At 32.3% G+C, this 25,220-nt stretch overlaps 2 protein-coding genes across 4 annotated transcripts in view; both read right to left on the bottom strand.

Annotated features, from left to right (window-relative positions):
* The window catches only part of LOC126744793 (kynurenine/alpha-aminoadipate aminotransferase, mitochondrial-like), a 411,884-nt gene that overhangs the window by 62,549 nt on the left and 324,115 nt on the right, over positions 1-25,220 (bottom strand). The window lies entirely within an intron of this gene.
* Positions 1-25,220, bottom strand: part of LOC126744781 (focal adhesion kinase 1) — a 40,900-nt gene that overhangs the window by 14,839 nt on the left and 841 nt on the right. For all 3 annotated transcript variants that reach the window (XM_050452332.1, XM_050452331.1, XM_050452333.1), the window contains exons 3-10: positions 22,250-22,405; positions 22,008-22,175; positions 21,608-21,934; positions 15,013-15,301; positions 14,832-14,954; positions 14,593-14,775; positions 11,019-11,429; positions 6,029-6,361 (exon numbers count right to left, since the gene is read on the bottom strand). In XM_050452332.1, coding sequence (XP_050308289.1) covers positions 6,029-6,361; positions 11,019-11,429; positions 14,593-14,775; positions 14,832-14,954; positions 15,013-15,301; positions 21,608-21,934; positions 22,008-22,175; positions 22,250-22,405 — 1,990 coding nt within the window. The remainder of the gene's footprint in view (positions 1-6,028; positions 6,362-11,018; positions 11,430-14,592; positions 14,776-14,831; positions 14,955-15,012; positions 15,302-21,607; positions 21,935-22,007; positions 22,176-22,249; positions 22,406-25,220) is intronic.

The raw sequence follows: 25,220 nt of genomic DNA, 5'->3' as shown, positions 1-25,220 counted from the left end.
GAATTATACAGGGTGTCCGGAAGCTAGATGCAATCCTTTAAGGGGTTGATAGCTGACTTAATTTCAAACATTTTCAGTTAAGTATGTGTAGGTCGAAATTTGTTTATAAATTTTTTATGGCAATTTTTGCATTTTTCTCAAGAAATACCAAAATTTCACACTTAAACGGTAATAGAGCGCAAGTTACAATTAGTATCGGAGTTTCAAAGTTTATTTTGTTTTGTCTAATGTGTATTAATAAAAATACGATCAATTCCAAGCTTCTGTGTAAACTTATAGAAAAAATAGAGACATTGAAACTTTTTAGTGCGGTGCGAATCGATTTTTTCCAGTCGCCTTCCGTCCAGCTTTTTTAATATACTAATTACAGTAATACTAATTACTAATACATTTTAGTGGCAAACCACTCAAATCGAGCAAGAGATACTTACACAATGATTTGTAAATGATGCTTATTTCTTAAGTGATTCCATAAATTGCTTGTTCCTGTCTTGTTCTTGACATTATACAAACAAAATTTGCATTCAACGCGATCATCCGTTCTATTAAAATATTGCCAAATTTTGCTTTTCGAACTCATATTGACTTTACTAGACATACTGTTAATTAAGTCAATTAATTTAAAGTTAACCCTTATACAGTACTTAATCGTTCGCTTTTATACACAACCAGAGTCAAATACCACTAGTACAACTACGCCGTGCCGTGTGACAATGAATAAATTTTTTTGCAAAAACTCGATATTTGAATATTCGAATATTTGAATATTCGAATAAACCGAGTTTGATTCCGAGCCTTAGTACAGATACCATACAGACAACCCTGGTACAATTTAAAAAATATAAATAAGAAAAAATATTATATCTCAGAAATAAAACAATAATTTATTCAGTAGTATAACTATGTATACAAAAACTATTGTTACAGAATAATTAACTCTCAAAATGATGCAGAAGAAAGAGTCGACGCAAGGTAAAAAGCAAAAACCCCACAGGGTACCACGAGGAAAAGATGGAGACAACAGTATAACATATTATTACTAGAAATACAGTAATTACGTATGTCTATATTTGGCTAAAGCTCAAAGTGTTAAGGTGTTCTTTTTTGAGAACCAATACTAATAATTCATCTATATATATAAAAGAAAGTCGTGTTAGTTACACTATTTATAACTCAAGAAAGGCTGAACCGATTTGGCTGAAAATTAGTGAAGAGGTAGCTTAGAACCAGGAGACGGACATAGGATACTTTTTATCTCGTTTGAAGTATGGTTAAAATTTGAAAATTATAAAAACGACTATTAAATGTAATTTTAAGTATGGTTAAGTAGAGAATGTTCCTGATTATCCGGATGTGCGTTCTACCGATGCACTTATGTATACAGTTCATTCAAAGAATAATGAATGTTTCTATTTGCGATTGTTCCTGGTAAATGGCGTGGGCTAACGTCATTTGAGCCACTACGGACTGTTAATGGTACAATATTTCCAACATATCGTGCTGCATGTGAAGAACTCTATATACTAAAAAGCCATACCCATTGGGATACGACATTCGGTGAAGCCATTATCATATTACCATTTACCGTTATCACGATTAGCACAGGAAACATAATCAGCTTACAATGGGTGAGGTAGCACAAATTAGAGACGTATATGAATTCATACAAACGTGTACTATAACATACTGAAAGTCCCATTTGGTAAAAGTATGGCAAGTATGAAAAAAATGGCCGCCATCTTGTTTTTTATCGTTTTTTGTTAATATCTCAGTAAATTGAATTTTTATGAAAATTTCTGAAGAGTACTTTTTTTTAGGAAATGAAAAATGGATAATATACCATTAAAATTTTTTCCATTATTTTAATATATAGTATGAAAATATATATTTTTACTATAAAAAAAATTAAAATATATGATTTAATAGCCATTACTAATGAATATAACAGGTATATATTCAATTTAGGTGCAAAGCTCTATTTGCCCATCTAAAACATAACAAAAAGAATTCGCTACGCCACTGGATAATCAAGCAGCTGCGAGACAAGTGCGCGTACCAAGGTCATTACTATGCACAATTTTCAGTCTATAATATCACGTATAAGTTAAAAGACGCGTGCAATTTTGGTTGTAGCGTTATTTTGTTATTTTGTATTAGTGACTTACTAAAATGGAGAAAAGCAAATGTGCAATATGCAGTGAAAAAGGTACTTCCAAGACTCTAGTAGTGGTAGGGAAAAGAGGCTTTCCAAAACTTATAAACGCCAGCAAACTTCACGGTGACTGCAAGTGGCAAACATTTGAATCTGTGGATTCTTTAGAAGTTCATAAGGATTGCAGAACAAAAAATCCCAACAAATTTGTGATAATGCCACTGATACCCCACAATGCTCAAAATCAATGCTGCGATCCTCGTTAACCAGTGTTTTGAGTTTAAAACTTGCTGTTTTTTTTGTGCCGAGGTGTTAAACGTTAAGCAAGATAGTTTCCGCGTAGTGTCTACGATTAACTTTAAAACGTCTGTAGCAGTGGATTGCTAGTATGGCCCCATGTAGTTCTGTATCAAATATGGTTGAAGAATTTTCAGGTGTCAAGTCTTGTTCATCAGAACAGCATGTTGAACTCCGACATTCCCGACAACAACGCGATGAAAAGGACCACAACAAAATTTTAGAACGGTTGGAAACGTACAATCCTTTTGAATCTGATCAGTTCATATCACTGTATTCTCAAGTTCTGGCACATGATACCGTCAACTGTGATGAGGCACAGACTGTGGGCGACAAAATTTTAAATGAAAATGATGGAAAGAAGTATACAGAAATTAAGTGTGTGAAGAAAAAACAGGTTGTTACTTTTGCACAAATAAACAACACAGTTACTGTTAATAAACGTGAAGTCGTTATAAACCCTATGCAACTTTTTAACCGAATTGTATGTTCCAACAAGTCTCCCGAAGAACTCAAAAAAAAATGTTTCGTTTTTGAGTTGGCTCCATATCCTCCCTCAATTTTTAAGGGTGGTGAGGTGAAGTGGTACAAAATCACAGCTATTAAAAGAATTTGATTCTATTTCTCCAGAACAGCACGCGCCCAAGAACACTCTTTATGTTTTAGATAGTGGTTTTCTTTTACATAAGTTAGTCTGGCAAAAGCCCGCCACCTATAAAGACATATGTGGACAATATGTAAATTATGTAATACATTGTTATGGTGCAAACTGCGTTATCGTTTTTGATGGATATGACGAAACACGTATTTCGACTAAAGGTCTGCTACAAAAATCACGATCAAAACAAAGCCGTGTCGTTGATCTTATTATTCCAGATACCACAATTCCTTGCACGCAAGATGAGTTTTTAAGAAACAGTGAAAAAAAAAAGTTCATTGCTCTGCTTACTAACTGCTTTCATGAAAAAGGAATAAACTGTTTATCAGGCTGAAAGAGATGTAGATGTTTTAATTTGCTTAACGGCTGTAAAGCTGTGCTATCAACATGAATTTGTAACACTTGTTTCGGAAGATACTGATATCATGGTTTTGGCTCTACACCACTCCAACAAAAACAACTTGTATTTGCTTCGTCCTGGCAAAGCTGGAACTCACGATAGGTTTACGAACATATCAAAATTACAAAATTGCCTTTGTCCAGTAAAAGACAAGATTTTGTTTTTGCATGCAGTTTCGGGATACGACACAACAATGTTTAACAAAAGCAAGAAAACATGCTTGTCTATTTTAAGGAAGAATCCTCAATTGTATGAAGAGCTTTTTTCGTTTTATACCAAAGGCACTTTAAATCAGACCTTTTCAAAGCAGGCTTCGAGTTTCTATTTAAATTATATAATGCCAAAAAAGCCAAAAGTTTAAACGAACTTCGGTACTACATGTACCATAAAATATCTTCAAGGCAGGGCCTGTCAGGTCATTTTAATCTAGCAGCGTTGCCTCCCACTGAAAAATCCGCTGAACAACATTTACTAAGAGTATATTATCAGGTAAATTAATTAAATCCATTTAAAAATTATTAAGATTAATAATTTTAATCCTGGATTTTTTAGGTTCAAGAATGGCTCAGTAATAACATGGACCCTACCAATTGGGGTTGGATAAAAACGCATAATGGTGACCTCATTCCGGACAAAACAAAACAAGATGTTGCACCCTCAGATCTGCTCAAGCAAGTTTTTTGCAATTGCAAACAAAGTACTTGTGGGCGGAATTGTTCTTGCAAAAAGTTAGGGTTAAGTGTTCCCCAAAATGTGGCCAATCTTGTGGAATAAATTGTACTAATGCTATTTTTGAACTGGAGGATAAAGACATAACAGAGTTTTTATAATCAGCAAGTAAAATCTTTACTTAACTTACTTTTCATTCAAAATTTTCATTTTTTTGCTCGTACCATTATTTAGAAAATCTCTAACTTTTTTATTTTTTGAGCTAAAATATATTTTAATACATCAAAAGATGCGTCTCGAATGGGACTTTTAGTATGTTATTCTAGAGGCCTTTACCTACACATTAAAAAAAAATTAGCTGGTCTCTAATTTGTTCTACCTCGACACCTATATTGCCTGTACTATTAGGTTAAATCGGTCGGTCGTTTCCAAAACTATAAAGTTGCACCGCAGCAGAAAGTCGTTAGTAAGTCCATTTAAAAGCGGTAGACTAAAATTGACCAGCTTTTGGAAATCCATTCAAGATAGTAGTGGACATAAAATTTCAACTGGATGAAGTAGATGTTAGTGTACATACAGTTCGAAAACGCTTAAAAGACAGTGGCTTGCCGGCAAGAAAATCATCCAAGAAAGCCTTCATTTCGAAGAAGAATCGAATCGCCCAACGTCAACTTGCATACGAAGATTTGAACTGGTCGGAAACAATATGGAATACAGTGTTATTTTCCAATGAAAGTAAAATTAATTTATTTTCTTCGTTTATGGGCTTGTTTTATGGGTCAGGCGTCCTAAAAATAAAAGATTTGATGCAAACTATACGTTGGGCACTATTAAGCATAGAGGTGGAAACGTACAAGTTTGAGGTTGCTTCTCTAATATTGAAATGGGCCTTACTATCAAAACTGACGGCATTATGGATCGATATAAATATCTAAAAATATTAAGCGAGCATATGTTACCATATGTAGATGAAAACATGCCCTTGCAAAGGCGGTTTAAACACGAAAAAGATCCAAGACTTACGACTAAAATCATTTTAAAAATTTGAGTACCAAAAAATTACTGTTCTTAAGTGGCCAGCCCAGAGTCCTGACTGATAGAGAATCTTTGAGATTGAATTAGTTGATAAAAAAATCGTAGTAAACATCTCCAAATTTTTTAAAATGGTTATGAGAGACCTTAAAGAATCTAATTGAATTTATAAAGAGGAGATGCCTCGCATTTATCAAAAACTGAGATTCCATAAAGACTTCATCGCATTCTTTGCATCCTACCTTAGTAACAGATAACAGAACTAAATACGTTGAAATTAGGGGATGTAATTTTATATATTCTAAATATATAGCTTTGGAGCCCCTCAATGAAAAAAACCTCACTTTTTTATTAATTAATTACATAGGCGACGATTTAAACTGTAAACGTCTTTATTAAAATGAATCTAAATATTTCTTTTATAGAGTACTTGAATCTGTTTTAATTTCATACCTCAGTAATTTGTAGTCATTTAGACTATCGATTTCTTGGCCAGCTTAAAGTTCAGATCTTAGTGCGCCAGATTTCCTCTTATATAATCTCTACTTATAAAAAAAACCTCTACTATGGTAAACGATGTGCAAATTTACGAATTAGGGCAGCTTTGACATACTTAAATGCAATCAATTTTCTGCTAATCCTATAAAACATTTAGTGCATTATTGAAAAGGGAAAATTTTGAAAACTTACTTTAGTCTGTTAAATAGATTCAATTTATATATTTTTTTATAGTAATTCAATAAAATGATAGCCCTAAAGCAGTTTTTTAATTAATTAACTCATTTAGTGGCAAAGGCTCAATATTTAATGATTAGCTTACCTGGATGTCTCGAAGGTTTCGGAGGCGGACTAACATCGTCAGCGGAGCTCCACGACATGGCCGCCAATCGGCGCGTTTCCCTTCTGATCGTATTTTGCTGGCTGCTGCGTTCTTCGATTAAAATCTCTTGTAAAATTTCCCTGATGTCTTTGAAACTCGGCCGTTTACTCGGTTCGTAAGACCAACATTGCGACATCAAAGAGTAGAGCCGCGGCGGACAGTTTTCCGGTAAAGGTAGACGCTCTCCGTTGTCGATTTTCCCTATTACGTCATTGTTTTTTACCCCTTGAAACGGTTTTACTCCCAGCATTAGGATTTCCCAAATGCACACTCCTGAAATAATAATAATAAAGCATATAGAAATATTTCTAGCAGTGTAAAAGTTAAAAATAATTTTTTTTTTTATAGCAGGAAGCATTTCTCGACATATGTTTATCCACGTTTATCACACCGTAATGGGGACTTTTAACTATGGGTTAAATTTTGTCCCACCATGCAAGTAAGGTTTTTTTTTAGGTAGGAGCAAAATATGGCAAATGACCGATTTCCAGAACCATTACCTTTTAAGCTTATTGGTTTGACCGAAAAGGATCTTTATAATGAAATTGAGAATATTGGACAGTGAATATGTAGGCATTCCATCAGACATCGACTCGGATAATGATAGTTGTAATGGAAATGATGTAGATGAGCCAGAAATCACAAATAATTTATCAGAACTGGATAATATGGTAATATCATCATCTGATCAAGAACCGGAGGAATGGGACCCCGAAGACCTTATTCCACTGAGCGAATTAAAAACATTATTCAAAATACAGTGGAGTAGGAATAATAAAACGGTTCCACCTGTCCAATTTATGGAATATTCAGGACTAGCCGAAGTCATAAAGGAACTAGATAGGGTGACACCATATAATATTTTTAAACTTCTGATTTCAGACAAAATTGTCGAACATATGGTGTTTCAAACAAACTTCTACGCAGAGCAAACTTTTCACAATTCCGGCAAAAGTTATAAGCCCACCGATAGTGTAGAAATCCGAACATTTATTGGTATAAACTTACTAGTGGGTATCAAAAAGTGACAAAGAACATCTTACTAGTGAGTACAGATCCAATTTTACATGATCCCTATATTAGTAGACTAATAACTGTCCATCGCTTTGGTTGGCTCCTAAGTAATGTACATCTTAATGACAACAACTTCATGCCCAACCGAAATTCCGATAATTTTGATAAATTATATAGAGAAGAGAGATATTTAGAAATGTTGAAATCCAATTTTCAAGCCTGTCTGCATCCAGAGGAAAATCTTCTCATGCCTATGGCGACTACTTAATATTATATGCCGAAATTTTAAGGGATTTTTTGAGGTATTTTTTACAAATTTTATGTACTTAAAAATATTTAATTTGTAAAATGGAGTTTTCTGGAAAATTCATAAATCAAAATGAAAAATGTAATCAGTCTTAAAATAAACATTATCCTACTTATATTCAACCCTATACATCGATTTGTAACATATGTGTTTCAGACTAAGAACTTCATTTCAAATTTTAATTTGGATACGCCGTTTAATGCCTCACAGTTGGTGGCACTTAGAATGATGTCCGAGCAGTTCCCCTTATTCCATATAAGAGGTAGTACGATAGTCTGCCTCCTGGGAGAATGACGACTCTGGGGTGGTAGGTGCTTGTCCGCTGAATTAAGCAAGATTAATTTTGGGTGAAAGTTATGCCTATTTAAACTTCTATCAGAGTATTGCTATTCCTAAAGATAGACTTGTTTACCTAGATCTTATTTTTACTAACATAAGCAGTCTCTCAGTAACACTGGCTGACGACAGTCTTTTTCCAGAGTCACAACATCATAAGTCATATAACTTTGTTATAGATATTGGAAGGGAGCATGTCCATATGATCGAATATGAAGATTTTTTATATGATTTTAAAGGGGGTGATTACATTGGTATTAATAACTACTTATGTGAGGTCAACTGGGATTTGGTATTAAACTCATCCGATATAAATGTCGCAGTATCAGAGTTCTATCACATTTTGGGTAGGGCCATGGCTCTTTTTGTTCCTCTTAAAAAATATAATACCTCCAAGTTTCCTATATGGTTCTCAGCTGAATTAAGATCTCTGGTGAGGCAAAACAAAATTGCTCACAGGAGTTATTATAGGGCCAGTAATGGTGTGGCTGACTATACCAATTTTTCAAATCTTAGAGCAAGATGTCAAGCCGTATCAAATATTTGTAACAATAGCTGTATCTCAAACTTAGATCAGCTGCTCTATACTGACCCCTGACGGTTTTGGTATAACTTAAATAGTAAAAGAGCATTAAACAGATTACCAAATTCAATGTATTATAGGGAGAGTGAATTGATAGGTTGCGATCAAATAGCTGAAGGTTTTGCTCAATTCTTTTCGACCGTTTATAGTCAAAGTAATAATGGTTTGGTTAAAATGAGAATCATCAGTCGAGCGGGAGTATGTCTATATCCATCCCTAACCCTGTTTTATCTATTGAATTAATTTTCGACAAAATTTCCAAACTACCACCTAAACTTAGTTTGGGTCCTGATGATGTGCCCAATTATTTTCTGATAAAAATGGTATGCAGTGGTTCTTGTCCTCTTATTATAATTTTTAAAAAATCCTTGAATACTGGAGTATTTCCATCACTGTGGAAACATAGTTGCACTGTACCTATTTTTAAGTCTGGAGACCGTGAAAATATTGAGAATTACAGAAGTGTTTGCCTGCAATCTGCCATTCCGAAACTCCTGGATAGCCTTATTTATGACCAATTGTATTTTTATAGTAAGGAGCAATTGATCAGTGAGCAGCATGGCTTTAGGACCGGTATATCTACTCTGGCGAACTTGTTGGTTTTCCAGCGGAATTGTTCGAGTGTCTTGGAGGGGAGGGGTCAGGTTGATGCCGTATACACCGACTTCTCCAAGGCATTCGACAGGGTCGATCATACTCAGGAAGCTGAAACATTTTGGTTTTTCGAATCTTATGGTTTAGGGACTTTTTGTCAGGCAGGACTCAAAAGACGAAAATCGGAAATGCCAGATCAAGTGGTGTGAGTGTAACCTCTGGAGTTCCCCAAGAGGGGCATTCTTCTCCTTTACTATTTATCATTTTCATAAATGATATAGGTAAGTGCTTTAGGAACAGTTTCTTTTTGGTTTTTGCCGACGATGTCAAGTTTTATAGGGAAGTAGGTTTTTCTTCTGATCAAATTTTATTACAGAGTGACTTAGATATGCTCAATCAATGGTGTATTGCCAATGAACTGTTTCTGAATGTGAGTGAATGTAAGTTTATTAGTTCCTACAAGAAAAATAAAAGGTTTCACTCATTTTACAATATTAATTATTAAGGATCTTGGTGTTTGGTTTGATGAGCATTTAAACTTTAACACATATATAACTAATCTGGTTCTTAACTCCTTAAAAGTCTGAAGCTTTGTTTTGCGTAATTGCAGGGAATTTTCTATTGAGACCTGTAAAAGGATGCCGTTCTTGTTGTGTCACAGTTGGAATATGCATCAATGATATGGTCCCCTTTTAACACAAATTGTTGTACTGACCGAGAAAGGGTCCAAAATAAATTTATTCGATTTTGTTTATCTAAGCTTGGTATGAGGATTCCCAACGATCACATTTATGATGATGCTCGGAGGTTGTTGGACTTATCAACGCTGAGGCAAAAGAGAGTTTACGCTGATTTGGTGGTCTTGTATAAATTGGTGAATGGTCAGTTAAACTCTCCTGAACTCCTTGGTGTAATATCTTTCAATATACCATCTAGGAATTTAAGACACAATAGATTATTCTCACTACCATTTCAAAGCACTAATTATGCATCATAATTATTGAACGGACACTTAAATTTATTAATTCTAATGAAGTTGAAATATTGGGCATTGCTTTACCTAGTTTTAAAAGGCAAATTAAAAGTTTTATCTAAATCTAATTTCAGTATTCATTATTATTACTATTTTTTTGTTATTTCCATAACCTGGTTGTTATAATGTGGATTAGTGAATTGCTATTGATTAATGTTGGGTCTTAATTAATAGTAAATGATTTGATATATTTTTATTTATTGTTAATTTTATTCAAATATTGAGCTAATATAGATTGTTATTTGTTATTGTTTTAATAGTTTATATTACTTGTTGGAATGTAAAAACACGACTGTATTATTTTTGTTATGCAGTGTTAAATTGGGTGTTAGGCTAAAATATTGTTTTGTATTTGAATTTCTTTGTTTTGTAATGGGGTTGATCCCGTAAATAAAGAATAATAAAGATGTCGTTGTAGCTACGAGTCGCATCTCAATTAACACACATGGTTTGTATTCCGACCGGAAAATATAGGAAGCAAAGTCCTAAGATAAAAGTTGCTACCTGTGAATGTTAAATTATTTCCAATTTATAGAATAATACAGTCCCAGCCAGATATGCTAAAAAGTCTTATGAAAGAGTCATTAAATAATAAAATAAATTAAAATGTTGTTGTATTTTTTCGATTCTTTCCTACAGTAAAAACGGCCAACGTTGCTATTTTCGGGCATTGCAAAAAACCGTTTGCAGGGTAAGGGTGTTAATTTAATATTGTAGTTTATTGAAACACCGCCTCATAGAGCAATGTATGGCAGTTTACTTGTTCTTATTTTAGTTTTAATAAGTTTCTTTCTGGTAATATAGCTGATGGTATTAAATTAGTATTGTCAACTTAGACTTTTTCAACTTAATTTAATTAATTTTTTTGTTTATTTCAGTCTAGTTTTTTCAGTTTCTACTTTTTTAAATTATTATCAGTTTTTTTGTATGTAGGAAATAATTTGGTGAAAAAAATTTTTACTTTTGGTAATGCTTAATTCCAATCATTTCACATGATTGGAATTAAGGATTTCATTTAAATTTTGAATTAGTTTAAATAAAGTAATAAAATACCGAGACTTACCAAACATCCATACATCACTAGCAGTGGTAAACCTCCGAAAATTAATACTCTCCGGACTCATCCATTTGATTGGTAACTTGCCCTTTGACGCTCTATAGTAGCTCTGATCCGATCCCATCCACCTGGACAATCCAAAATCCGCTAATTTAACGCAGGTCTCGGAACTGACCAACACATTTCTGGCAGCGATGTCTCTGTGCACGTATTTCTTCGATTCGAGGTAACTTAGAGCGGTGGATAATTGAAAAGCGAACGTTAATAAAGTTTCCAGTTCCAGGGTGGACTTGTTGCTTTGTAAGTAGGCCCGCAGTTCACCTAGTTTCGCTAATTCCATGATAATCCACACGGGGGAATCGGAACAGACGCCGATCAGCTTGATTATATGAGGGTGTTCGAATTTTTGCATTGTATCTAAAAAAAATCAAATCATAAGATCAAGTCCAATAATCACTATTTTAGTGTATTTCAAAAAATGATAACTAAAATACACAAGGTGGCCCTTGGTAGCGAGAAGTTTTGAATACTTCAAGATTTCAACTATTGTTGAAATGGCGAAATTAGAAAAATAACAGTGGGACAAGATACTATACTTGGTTCCATTTTATTTATAATTTTCCTTCTCTTCTTCACCTTAAACTAACAAATGAAACCATTATTTCATATGCAATCAAATACTGGTTGGAAACTTATAAATTAAGCCTGAATGTAGCAAAAAAAAATTAAATTGCTTTTTCTCTCGCATATTGGATTATTCATATCTTTCAATTGAAAATAATTATCAAATAAAGGAAGTTTCATAGACTAAATACCTTGGAATATTTATTGATCAAAACTTTAAATGGCATATACATACTGAATATCTAGCAAATATGACTTAAAAGTTAATTTTCAAATTTCATATTATCAGAACATTTTTAAATTCACAAGAACTTGAAAAGAACTATGGCATGGATTGGTTTGGGGAGGCTTTTATAAATGAAATATTCTACATAAGTATATTTTAAAAACTATATACAACAAGCCAAAACTTTGCCCTACAGAACATCTATTTACTGAACAAACCACCAACATAGGAACTTTATATATTACATCAATTTGTTCACACATTCACAACCATGATATTATTAAAAACTAAGTAAATCACAATTATAATACAAGAGCAAGAGCTAGAGGTAACTTAAGAATACCAAGTAATTTCAAAAGTATTAACCTAAAATTTCTAGTTTATCTTGCACCAAAAATGTATAATGTTCTACCACCTGATTTTAATTTAAATATATATTTTCTCTCAATTTTTCTAGGAATTTAAGTAGGTAATATGCTTGTTTTTCATAGATTGTTAAGTGTTAATAGGTTAGGTATTGCAGTATTTAAGGTTATTAAATTTATCTGTTTGTTTGATATTAACAATCATAAGTGATAACTACCGCACACAGGTGTATATTTTACATCTAGGCGTTACAGCAATTTAAGTTTGTAATAGTAATCGGGCAAAAATCTTCGCAGTTTCTAGTAAATTAGCTAAAATTAATAAATGTGGTAGGGTGTCAGAGTTTACCTCCAAATAAATAAAATATAATATAAAATGTAATTTATCGATGTATGTTGCTATAATTATTATTTTAAACGTAATTATTTCGTGAACACTTGAAGATAGCTATAGCATAGTAAACATAAAACAGGTCTAGGATTTTCTGGAAAATATAAAAATGCAAAAATATACAGGTTTCTAGTGATGTAAATGAAGGAACGTTCCCTTTATGCTATGGCGAATATTCGCGCACGTTCGCGCCCGATAAATCGTTCGTGCGCGCAAGATAGATCGTTCTCTCGTGCGCGAACGTTCGCCAGGAATTTTCAGCACGATTCCGTATTCGACGCGCTTTATTTACAAAAACTACCGTCGGCGTCGGCAACAGCATCAATCACAAAGACAAAGCGGCGCCGACAGCGGCGGTTCCCCGAATATTACGGCCGGTCTCTTTTGTAGCAATGTCGACTGTAGTTTTTGCATGTTATTTATGCATTTTTTGTTCATTTTGTGTTGCGTTTAACAAAACGAGAGTTCAGAGACTAATGAGTCCGATGACAAAGAGAGCGGGGCCTACAGTGTTCACGATTTCGATTCCAATAGTAGCATTGGGCCAGAAAGTTTCGATGGGCTTGACTACTCTTGATCTTGATCCACAATTAGAGTACCGAGTTAGGTTAAAACTGTATTTTTGGTTTATTGCAGATTGCAGTTTATTTTTTTATATAAAGCTTTTTTTCGAGTTACTTTTTACTTCTTACATCATAAAACGTTTCTCATGTTATTTTCATGTTACTTTACCTACTTTGTACTTATATACACATATACTTTTATACACACAAACTATGCTCAGTTTTTAAGAATATAATATCAAACCTGATCGGTAACATAAATTCTTGTATATATTTTTTTAAAACCCCTTTAGATATAATATTTGGTTATTTATGATGAATATTCTTATTCTATCTGGATTTATGAATATTATGATGTTAAGGTTTTTATAAAGTTAGAACAATAATTCAGTGTCGGTATTTTACAAAGCATTAGGAGAATATTGAGCATTTTTCTAGGCATTTTGAGAAAAAATCTTGAAAAATAAGTTTTTGAATACTTTACCACATCCCAAACATAAATTCTCAGGTTTTTTTCGTTTATGCTTGTTTATTCTCGTTCATCCTCGTTCGTGCTCAGGGAACATTCTTTTAAATTACGTGCTCGAGAATTTTACATCACTACAGGTTTCTTTAAAAAGAAAATTCTCTTACAGTTTTTTGAGACATCCTGTATTTCCTTTACATTTAGTTACCTTTCATGTCAAAATAGGCCCAATCCCAAAATAAGTGCGTCCGAGGAAAATACCACCCCTTTCTTTAAATTTATCCGTTATTAAATCACAACCCTGTATATTTATTTATTTAAAATGCAAATAACGAAGTTTATTATTATGTTTAGATCTTGCTTTACTTACGAAGCTGTGACTTTTTACAATAATTTCATGCGTAACTTGAATATATCTATAACAAGAACATAACAAGAATTTGTTATTTAATTTTGGCCATTTTTACCATGTTTTTTTCACTTTTACAGAAATATATAAATTTTTTACCTTTATATAAGGTTCGTTAATTTGGATAACGACAGCGGATTTTAATCTTCATTTATTTTTAGCGAAGTGTTCCATAAAGATCATTTAACCAAAAAGACTTCTCTGATTTTTTTGTGAATCGTAAGTATGTAGTATAATTTTGATTAAAATTTAAAGATGCAAAATCGCATTTAGTAATAATGATATTAATGGTAAAAGTATCTTTGAATAAACACTTTTATTTCTGTTATAGGTATATATGCTACACCAATTTGTAATTTAAATTCGAAAAATTGTATGACTTTATAGAGGAGCAATATTATCTTTATGACTAATTTTTTGCGGCTTAAATATGATAATCTAAGATTCGATTCCCTGGCTCAAAAGTTTATTGAATTGACAATGCATTGATCTAGAGATGATTTTAGTTTCTTAGGGCTATTATTATCAATACTTACATGCTTCTTCTAAGAACTTTTCGGTAGTAGAAGTATCGGCGTCCCCTTTGCAAGTTTTAATGGCCACCGGTATTATCGTTCCTTCTTTGGTCATCACTGTACCTTTATGGACGTCTCCAAATTGACCCTTTCCTAATATTATCCCTAATTCTATATGGTTACGATTTAGTTCATAGTCACGTACTAAAACGAAATGTATATATAAATATAAGAGGTAGGCATATTTTAATTAGTTTTACCAGCAGGTACAGAATAATCTCCTTCTTCAATAATCTCTGCATAGTCCTCGGCTAACAGTACTCCTTCGTTATTCAACAGCTTATTTTTGATATTACATTTTTTTCCTTTAAGTCCTGATATTTCTACAAATATATACATCAATGAAACAAAAACTCTCTCGTAAAAATCCCAAAATCGAACCTCCTTCTGCCCATACGGGTTCTCCATCGTCCGAATGTAGCCGACAGTAACCGTCAATTAAATCCGCCAGACTTTCTGCCACAGCAAAATCAGCGCACGTGAAACATAAAACCTCTGTGCTGCCCACTATCCTCAATAACAATGCCACCTTGGAGGAATCCTCGCATTCTTCCAATTGTAGTCGTTTGATTTGCTTGAAATCGATTCTTCTAGCGGATGATGCTTGTAACCCGATATCCGGACCGATAATAAGTTCGATTGGTACGGCGAAACTTGTACCATAGTCGACCTAAAGAAAATATTTAATTTGTTAATTTAAAATTATTAATTCATTTATTCGTGTCGAAACATCCCATTTTATCAAAAATACATAAATAAATAACTATTAATTACATTAATAAATCAATCTTGTCATAGAAAGTTAATTCTTTCATGGTTGGTGTAAATCGTGAATCAAAGGATGTTGTTTATGGGGAGTCATTTTGGCCTGCAGGAGTATGTTTTTAATGCTTTAATTTTTCTCTAGGGTGCAAGTTTTTGGAAAAAACAAAGTCTGGGTCAACAAAGAGTGACTCCTTAGTGGCGAGCGCAAGTAATAAAAATAGCAGAGTTTATTTACAAAGAGACACATCATGCTAATATGGAATCCAACCATTAATAAAATAAGGAGAGGGCTACAATTCTCCATAACGACCAGAACAACAGACTTGCAGCAACTTATAATTTTGAATAAGAATATTGCGAAGGATGTTTGGTGAGATTTACTTGGTAAAGCAAGAGATCTGAAAACATGAGGCTATAAGTATGTATGGTGTAAGAACTCATTAGAGTTCTTTAGAAGATGACACCATGAAGATTATGAAGATTTGTAATCTCTTTTAGAGATTAAAAATCTTTATAACACCTCTCTGAAATAATGGCCTCTACATCAAATGATAATGACATTTTGGATATTTCATCCTAAATATTGCAAACAAGTTAATAGTGCTATAAGAACATAGTAAATACTTATTCCCTCTGTCCATAACGCCTCAAATTTATAAGGATGTCTGCCTGTGTATTTAAACGTAATATGTGCGTAGAAAAGAAAAATGGATTAAACATTCTCTACATGCACTTTAGGTCACTAAGAAATAAACTTACGGAAGTTGAGATCTTATTATGGGAGTTTAGTGTGGATATATCTATGATAATGGTGACAGAAACCTGGCTACAGGAAGCTGAGTAACAGTATTATGGTTTACCGGGGTTCAATGCTTTTGTAAGTAGAGAACAAAGGGGTAGAGGATGTGCAATTTATGTAAAAGAGACCCTATAAATCCTTTTAACAGGCATGGAATTTCGTATTTAAGCATTTATGTGCCCAGTTTCCAAAAATATTTTTCTGCAATCTACAATCCTTCTGGAACTAGAGAACTGCGAAATCTAAAATCCAAGGAAATATTCTTATTTGGTGACCTAAACATAGACCTTTTAACCAGTAGTTATAAGGCAGACATTTATAAGGAAGTTTGTTTGGCTAATGGCCTTCATTTTGCTAATGAAACTCTAACTGCGCAGAACTCTAACACTTATAGGTCATGTGATAAATTCCTTGACGCATAAGCCATTGTCTTTAATTGGAAGTTCTATTAGTAATCACGATTTACAAGTTTTAAATCTTATGCATAATACTCAGTTTAATAAATAATAATTTTATAGAGCATATGACAAAAAATCTTTTACCTATAAAGCCGTCATTCGCGACCTAAATTTAATAAATGCAAATTTTACAAGAACTGCAAGTTGTAGTGGGTATAATTCAGTGTTTCACTGCTAATACAACCTATTCCAAAAAAGCTGTAAAGCTTTTGTAGAAAGAATAGAGTGTGGTTTAATGATCCAGGGAATATAATTGGTAATGCAATGAAGAAAAAGGAATATGTTTATTTTAAAAAAAATCAATATCCAGAAAGTATAGTCCTACAAAATAAACAGAAAGTTGAACCGGCAAGTCAAAGAGGTCATAAAACAAGCTAAATACTCATGTTTTACGAGAGAATTTGGAAAAGCACATGATAACTCTAGGAAAACATGGCAATTTATTAACACCAAAGTAACAAATAAAAAGAGAGGCAACGACGCAATAAGATCGATTCACTTTCCATCAAAACGAGCACTATAAGGGGCAACACTGAGATTGAAGAATACATGAATAAATACTTTGTAAACACTGAATCTGAAACATTGGTTGGAGATGAAGAAGCATGGTTAACATGGGAAAATTTTTGGCCGAAAAAATCCAGAACAAAAAACATACATACAAAATTTTAATGCAAAATATAGAATACGAGCATAAAAGAGAATGCAAATTCATCAGAATTTACACTATTACCTTTAAATGTTAAAAGCCTTAATAAAGTCCTACCATTATCTATTATGTTATCTGTAAAACCTCATATTTTTTTAGTGTCTGAGCATTGGATGCAGAATTCTGATGTGACTAAGGTGCACTTTGAGGGCCTTAACTTTATAAGCCATTTTTCTATAAATGGGGTGGGAAAACAGCTATTTTTTTAAAAAACATAATTAACACGAACATTATTTCTAAAAAAAACAACCCCTATCAAGAGATATTGTAAATTTTGTATTTTTGAAATAAACCATTATAATTTCCATGTAGCAATTATTCTTTATAGGGCGCCTAATGGGGATTTTAATCTGTTCTTTTGTTCAATTACTGTTTTGCTAGAGGTACTTTATAGGATAAATAGATATTTTATCATAGGAGGTGACTTGAACATAAACTTTGTTATATAGATAGGAAAGTATATAAATAGTAAACGCAAACTGTATCTAAAATTTTATGTCGGGCTATGGCCTGTTACGGCTGTTTCGGGTACCACAAGATCTGGGCTGGGGTCAAATACCCAGATTGATTATTTACAAATGTTCCTAAAAATATACCTAAAATTATATCTACTAAGTTTGTAAAAAAAAAATATTTACTTTTAATATCAATTAGTTTAAATATTTCTTACAGGTACAGGAAAGGTACATTGTATTTGAACCATTTCTTATTATTTTTTTATTGCTTTTCCTGATTTGGTCAAGCAGAATAAAATCTAAAAATTGAGTGAATAAAGAAATAAAAAAAAACATGATACTTTTATAAGGATTTGTATGTAAACTACAAGATCACAGGTTAAGAAGTTGATTTAAATAGGTATAAGAATAAGAACAAAATAAGTCGCTTTTACTATTTTACTGTATTATTTTATCTATATAATTTTATTCTAAGCATAACTTTTTATCGGCTTAGAGCTAAGGTAGAAAAAGTCATTTATCTTATTGTATTTTTTATTGGTATGTTTGTGAGGTATGTAATTTTACGATTTCTTTTTTCTGCATAATTAAGGGCCATATGTATTAATTTTATTTTTGTACTACCTGCTTTTGTGATTATTTATTTTGGTATACATTTTCATTTGGCCACTTGCTATGCTATGTCAAGTTATGTGATTTTGTTGGCAAATAAAGGAACTTATTAGTATTATTAAATAAATACAGCCACACATGTTTTGCCTCAAAAAAAGCATTATCAAAAATAGATTAAACAACTACATTTTTAATCAAATGAAATGCAACCAATAATATTTTAAAAATTCTTATGCATTATGTAACAGTTCCTAAAATCCAATTAGTAATAAAAAAGTGCGGGAATTCTCTTTATAAAACTTTTTTTTTTAATAAACTTTATTACTGAACTTAAAACAGTTTACAAAACTGATAAAAAGTCCTTCATTAGGAATATTTTAACATTTAAATTAAATAGTCAGTTAAGTATACATGATAATATAAGCTTAGATAAACTATAAAAAAAATGAACACTTTCAATATTTATCCCTTTAACCCACAAATCAACCCCAAAACAAAAAATACCAAAACTATATAAATTTGCTCCAATATAAAACTTTAGTTTCAACAAAATAGGTCATTCAGACACAGCATTTAATTCCGCCAAATGTTTTTTTATAAACACACTAGTTTTTTTTATATTCACAATAAATGGTGGAAGTTCGTTATAGCACCTTATTGACTGGCTAATTACACCGTTTCTCCGCTTGTCAGTCCTTGATCTTGTTAGATAAACACATTGTCTTGCCCTCGTTAAATAATTGTGAAAGTCACTACTCTTATTTAAAGTTCCCTTAGTTTTTAAGTTGATTATTTATAATTTTTTTTAATAACTTACATCGCTCCAAACTTATTATCTGTTCAACTTTTAAAAATTGGTATGTTTTATATAATTGAGCAGTAAGAAATAACCTAGGTAAATTATAAAGGTATTTTATGTCCCGATTTTGTAGTCTTTGAAGCTTCTTTACCAGAGTTTTCATTGTTGATCCCCAAATAGTACCCATGTATTGCAGATGTGATTTAAGCAACGCATTATACACCGCTCTTTTCATTTCATCAGACAAATAACTCGCACATCTTTTGATAGCACCACAAGCACTGGACAGTTTCTTCTGTACATGACAGATGTGATTTTTGTAATTTAATTCTTCAACAATATACAGTCCAAGGTATTTGTAGCAGTCAACTTTTTTAATTAGATTATTGTTTATTTTAATGTCTGTTTCACTTATTTTTTTATTTTTATTCCTAAACACCATATATACAGTTTTGTTTACATTTATTTTTAAATTATTTCTTAATAACCATTTGTGATATCTGGCTAGACACTCATTTGTTTCCTTGACTAATGTTTTGAGACACTCACCGACAAACAGCAAAACGGTATCATCAGCAAAAATTATGTATCTAATTTTGACAGACTGTGCACGTAAATAAGGTAGACCAGCGGACCTAGTACAGATCCCTGTGGTACACCCATGATAGTCTCTTTGGTTTTACTTTCTTTGTTGTTCACACTTGTATACTGTTTACGTTTCACCAGATAAGATTTTATTAATTTATAGGCAACGCCTCTAAAGCCCATTGACAAAAGTTTCTTAAGCAGTATCTTAATATTAACCGTGTCGAAAGCTTTTTGAAGATCAATGAACACTGCTAACACATGACATTTCTCATCCAGAGCTTTTGTTATATGATCCTGTAGTTCAATCACTGCCGCCTCCGTATTGCTAGATTTCTGGAATCCATATTGTTGTGGATCAAATTAAAAAGTTTTTTCTATAAATTTTATTATCCTTCTTTTGATTAGTTTCTCAGCAATTTTAGATAGTGTTGAAATAAGAGCTATTGGCCTTTTATTTGTTGGTTCATATTGATTTCCTGCTTTATGAATGGGTATGATTTTTGTTACCTTTAACTAAATCCTAGGTCTCATAAAAATAACTAAAAATGTCCAATTAGACAACAAAATAGTATCAGCAATGACCGGTGTGAAACCCCCCTGAAAGTTTTATAAACAAATTTCCGTAACAGTTATTTAACCTAGTTATATGGTTAAAGATTCTGTAAAAAAGGTAATGAACCATATTCCTTAATCATGTTATCAAATTTTTAGCATTAGGTGATATGACTACTTTAAAACCTATACTATGTTAATTAATTTTTACTGCTATTATAAATCTTTGACATAAAGAACACAAGGTAATTAAAATTGTTACTTGGGATAATTGTGAATTAATTTTGTTAAAATTGCATTTCCTAAAATGAAGATTCTATAAATATTGTACATATTGATTGAAAATCTTTTACTTTCAAGTGGCTATTTTAGTATCTTTATCAGAATAATTTTTAATATGGTGGCGAAATCCATTGGACTTTCGAATATTGTATATTGTATTCCCATTATTAAATAGGGTGAGAGGGTGTTATACGGTATATGTAATGTCGATGATCTGTTGTAACTCCATAATATTGTAACAAGATAATTTGCTATAGATTAGTATCTCTGTGGTATTAAGCGAGTCTCAACAAGTTACTTGTCAAGACTCACTGGAATTTGAAAAAGTTTACAATCCCCCCATGATGAAAAAAAATATCATTAATTAAAATTTATGAGAAAATGTTGATATTATTTTATTGATGTAAAGTTGCAGCTTTAAATTTTAGTTTGGTTAAAAATAATCTTTTAGTTTATCTAAACCATTTTGAATTTAATAGCTTGCACATCATTTTTTATATCATTAAACATTTTTTACATTACATGACTTTCCTGTAAGTTTTATGGTAATACGATTATCTTAATTGGTTTGATAATATGAATCAATTTAGTACATTTTATTATACGACATTCCTAAGCCTGGAATTATTATGCATTTATAGCCTTTTTTCCCGGATTAAGTTTTTAAATTAAAGTGACAAACAAGGAAACACAAAAGAATTAATTATTTATTATTATTTAACTACGATTAATAAATTAACTACAAGCAAGAAATTAAAAAAGTAACTAAAAAATTCCTTAAGATTCATGTATAAATTGTTACAACTTTAAAGAGATTGAGATCTTCAACCAGGTGAGTTTCTCAGATTGTGAAGGATTTTCCTTCAGACCAATAAATTTTCAGTAAAAAAATATATTAAAAACCGTAATAAGTTACAAAATTGATTAATTATAAAAAAAGTCCCAATAAAAACATACCTCAAACCGTTCTTGATCATTATTAGTGTACTTCTTCACTATATTCAAAAACTGCAACATGCACTCCCACTCGCTAATGTTCCCGTTTTTCTTCAACTGTGACTGAATGTGCTTTTTCAACACTTTCGGTTTTAATTTCTCGAACATCCCGTGAGGTATAAACTTTTGAAGGCCCACCTCCCTGTCCAGATACTCCAGCGTGGATTTCTTGTCTAATTCCGTCGAAGACATGTCTTTCAGGTACTTGCGGATTTCCAGACAGCAAAGCTGCAGAACCACATCTTGTTCGATTTTTGTATGAAGGTCGGTGTAATAATCGCTCCTGACCTAATTGTGTTACGTCAAAGAAAAAATAAATCCAACAAAAAAAAACTTTTAAGCAGTATCAAGGATGACTAACCTGATCATAATAAAAATTAAAAGTGACACTATCCTTAGTTAAAAGATCTCGTAAACTGGCCGGCAAATATCTCACTCTCAAATCGTAACGCCACTCGGCATTTGGATATTTTTGCAGATATTTATCGTATACTTGTTGCATGGTGTAGTTTCGGTGGAGCCAATATACCTAAAATATTGAATATAATATATAAAGGACAATCCAAGGTTTTCATATTTGTGTAAATGAATTCCCAAATGTACCTGTTTTGATTTAGAGCTCGTGAGCCGTAAAGCGTAAATTCCACTGTAGTAACCATTATGGGCGGATAGTCTTTCTGTTACCGTCGAAATAATTCCTTTTATATCAATACTGTCTCCATAACGGACCACGTTGAAACCCCCGTTTGGAAGATGGACCTGGAAGTTTATTTTTGTAAACTCTTTTGTTTGATTTTGGTGATTAAAGCAAGAAAATTGGAATATGTGAAAGCCCATTGAAAATACAATGAAAGCCATCGTAATTTAATGTTTCTCACTAAGAAATACAATATTAAAAAAAATTTTATAAATAATGAGAGGGGATTGTGAACTATAAAAAAAGTGTTTATTTAATACATACATGTAATGTACAAAATGTATGTGTGTACAGGAGTCACAAAAATATAATCAAGATCAGAGATCATTCTGAATGCACTAGAAATAAATGTATATAGTAAATGTAAATGGAAATAAATTTATCAGTTATCTGAAATTGCCAATAAAATGTAAATTACTATTAAATTTATGCATTGCCATAAAATGAATCTGTTGCCTTAAGCATTATAGGTATTGAGGAGTTACAGTTAAAATTTTGTAATTGGTAATTTTTGAAGGGTTGTTCATGACCGGCAATACATGTACATTTAAGCAGCAATTAGTAAGAAATCTTTGTTTAGAATATTATTGTATAGTATGGTCTCTTGATTATGATTACATTTGGATATTTCCGAGTTGACCTAGAACCAGTGGTGTATTTTATTAGAAATCCCTTCATTAGCATCATGAGGAAGTTAGCAAGATTTTTTGTTTCTGTATAAATTAATTAATGGTCAATAAGAATTGATCGATAAGAAGTCATTTAAGTGTGGTTTCCATAGAACTATTTATAGGTCCCATACTCCAATTACCAGAATGCAAACAAGTTTTAAATCCTTATGTAACAATTATGAAGTTTTTTAGCACTTTTAAAAATAAATTTAGGTATTTGTGATTTTTATTCTTATTAAGTAATTACCAATGTATAGTATTCTATTTTGAATTAGTCAAAGTCAAAGTCAAATATTGCTTTATTGTTATAACATTAAAATGTTTTTAACAAAGCTAGAAAAATTAAAACTTACAAACTACAAGTATAAAATTTAAAATTAAAAAAGAAATATTTAAGACACAAATATAAAATACGAACAACATACAAAAACATAACCATTGATCTTATATATATAATCAGTCACTTAAAGTATATCATTAAAAAATTCTTCAACAGAGTAATAGGTCTTAACTGCAAGCAATCTCTTTAAATGTTTTTTGAAAATCCTAGACGAAGTTAAGTTTTTAATAATGATAGGCAGATGATTAAAAATAGAAACACTGTCGTAAAAAATTGATTTTTTTGTTAAGGCTAAGTAGGTCGAGGAAGGTGCAAAATCATCTGATTCCTGCTTGGGTACCGAGCACTCCTGACCATGAACCTTTCTCTGTACTTATAGATTATGCAAGCAGTCTCAAGAATATACAGACATGGGAGAGTTAGTATTTTATTTTGGTGAAATAGAGGACGACATGAATCCCGGGGGTTAGCCCCACATATATATCGAATGGCCCGTTTTTGAATAACGAACAACATTTGAATAATGTAACTGCTTGCACTGCCCCAGAAAGCAATACCGTAGTGAAGGTGGGATTCAAAGAGGGAACAATAAACGGACTTGCCAATTTTTGGACCAAGTTCCCGTACACTGATCCTGACAGCATAACAACCAGATGTTAGCTTTTTGGCCAGAAGATTTATATGTGTGTCAAATTTGAGATCTTTGTCTATGAAAATTCCAAGAAATTTGCTGTCAGGGTTAATCTGAATTGGATCACCATCTATCGAAACATCTTTAAGATTACATTTAAAACATAGCAAATTAGTTTTTGTTGGATTTAATGTAAGTAAATTAGAGTCACACCACCTTTTTACCATCTTAAGATCCTCCAGGATGATCTTATGAAGAGAAGCTAAGTCCAGAGCCTGCCACAATATTGTGGAATCAACTGCAAATATAGTGAAGACACCGCAAATAGAGAGACCAGCCAGATCATTTATGTAAAGCAAAAATAGAATTGGGTCTAAGACTGAGCCCTGAGGCACTCCCCATCTAATAAAGCTATATTCTGGGTATTTTGACCCAACCAAAACCTGTTGCCGTCAACCTCGCAGGAATGAAGAAAACCATGATAGAGGAAAGCCTCTAAAACCATAGCGGTGGAGCTTCAGCAGCAGAATGTCATGACTAACACAGTCAAAAGCTTTTGACAGGTCACAAAAAATAGCTGCCGAAACTCCTCCGCCATTGATATGAGAGTACAAGTCCTGAAGAAGATGGTATACAGCATCATTTGTATTGGTATTCTCGCGAAAACCGAACTGACACTTACTAAGGATGTTATTTGCATTAATAAAAGACAGCATACGAGTTTTCACCAGTTTTTCTATGATTTTTGACAAAGGGATATTGGCCGGAAATTAGAAGGATTCTCCATGTCTCCTTCTTTGTGGATTGGAATGACTTTGGCTGTTTTTAGACAAGAGGGAAATGTTCCTGTTTCCCATGACTGGTTAACTGCTTTTACCAGGACCATTAAGGATGAATCAGGAATATTGAGAAGAATGTTTGCAGATATGCCATCCTCACCTGAACTGTTTTTGTTTTTTATCGATTTTAAGACGCCTTTTAATTCTGTCAGATCAGTTGGGAAAAACAGAAAGGAGTCTGAAACGTTGACAACTGACAAGTAAGTCATTGGATCTACTGATGGAGTCAAGCGTTGTTGAAGATTATCTGCCAATTAAGACTTTACATGTATTAAACTATCTTAATGGATGAAGTGGAATATGTTGTGGAATTAATTACAAACTCACATGTTACACTTTTCAATATTTACTGAACAAAAACTTCTTTAATATAAATATTATCTTATTTAGGGCCAG

This window comes from Anthonomus grandis, chromosome 14 (genome assembly GCF_022605725.1).
Source record: "Anthonomus grandis grandis chromosome 14, icAntGran1.3, whole genome shotgun sequence".
Classification (NCBI taxonomy): domain Eukaryota; kingdom Metazoa; phylum Arthropoda; class Insecta; order Coleoptera; family Curculionidae; genus Anthonomus; species Anthonomus grandis.
This window is presented reverse-complemented; position numbering and strand designations above follow the sequence as displayed.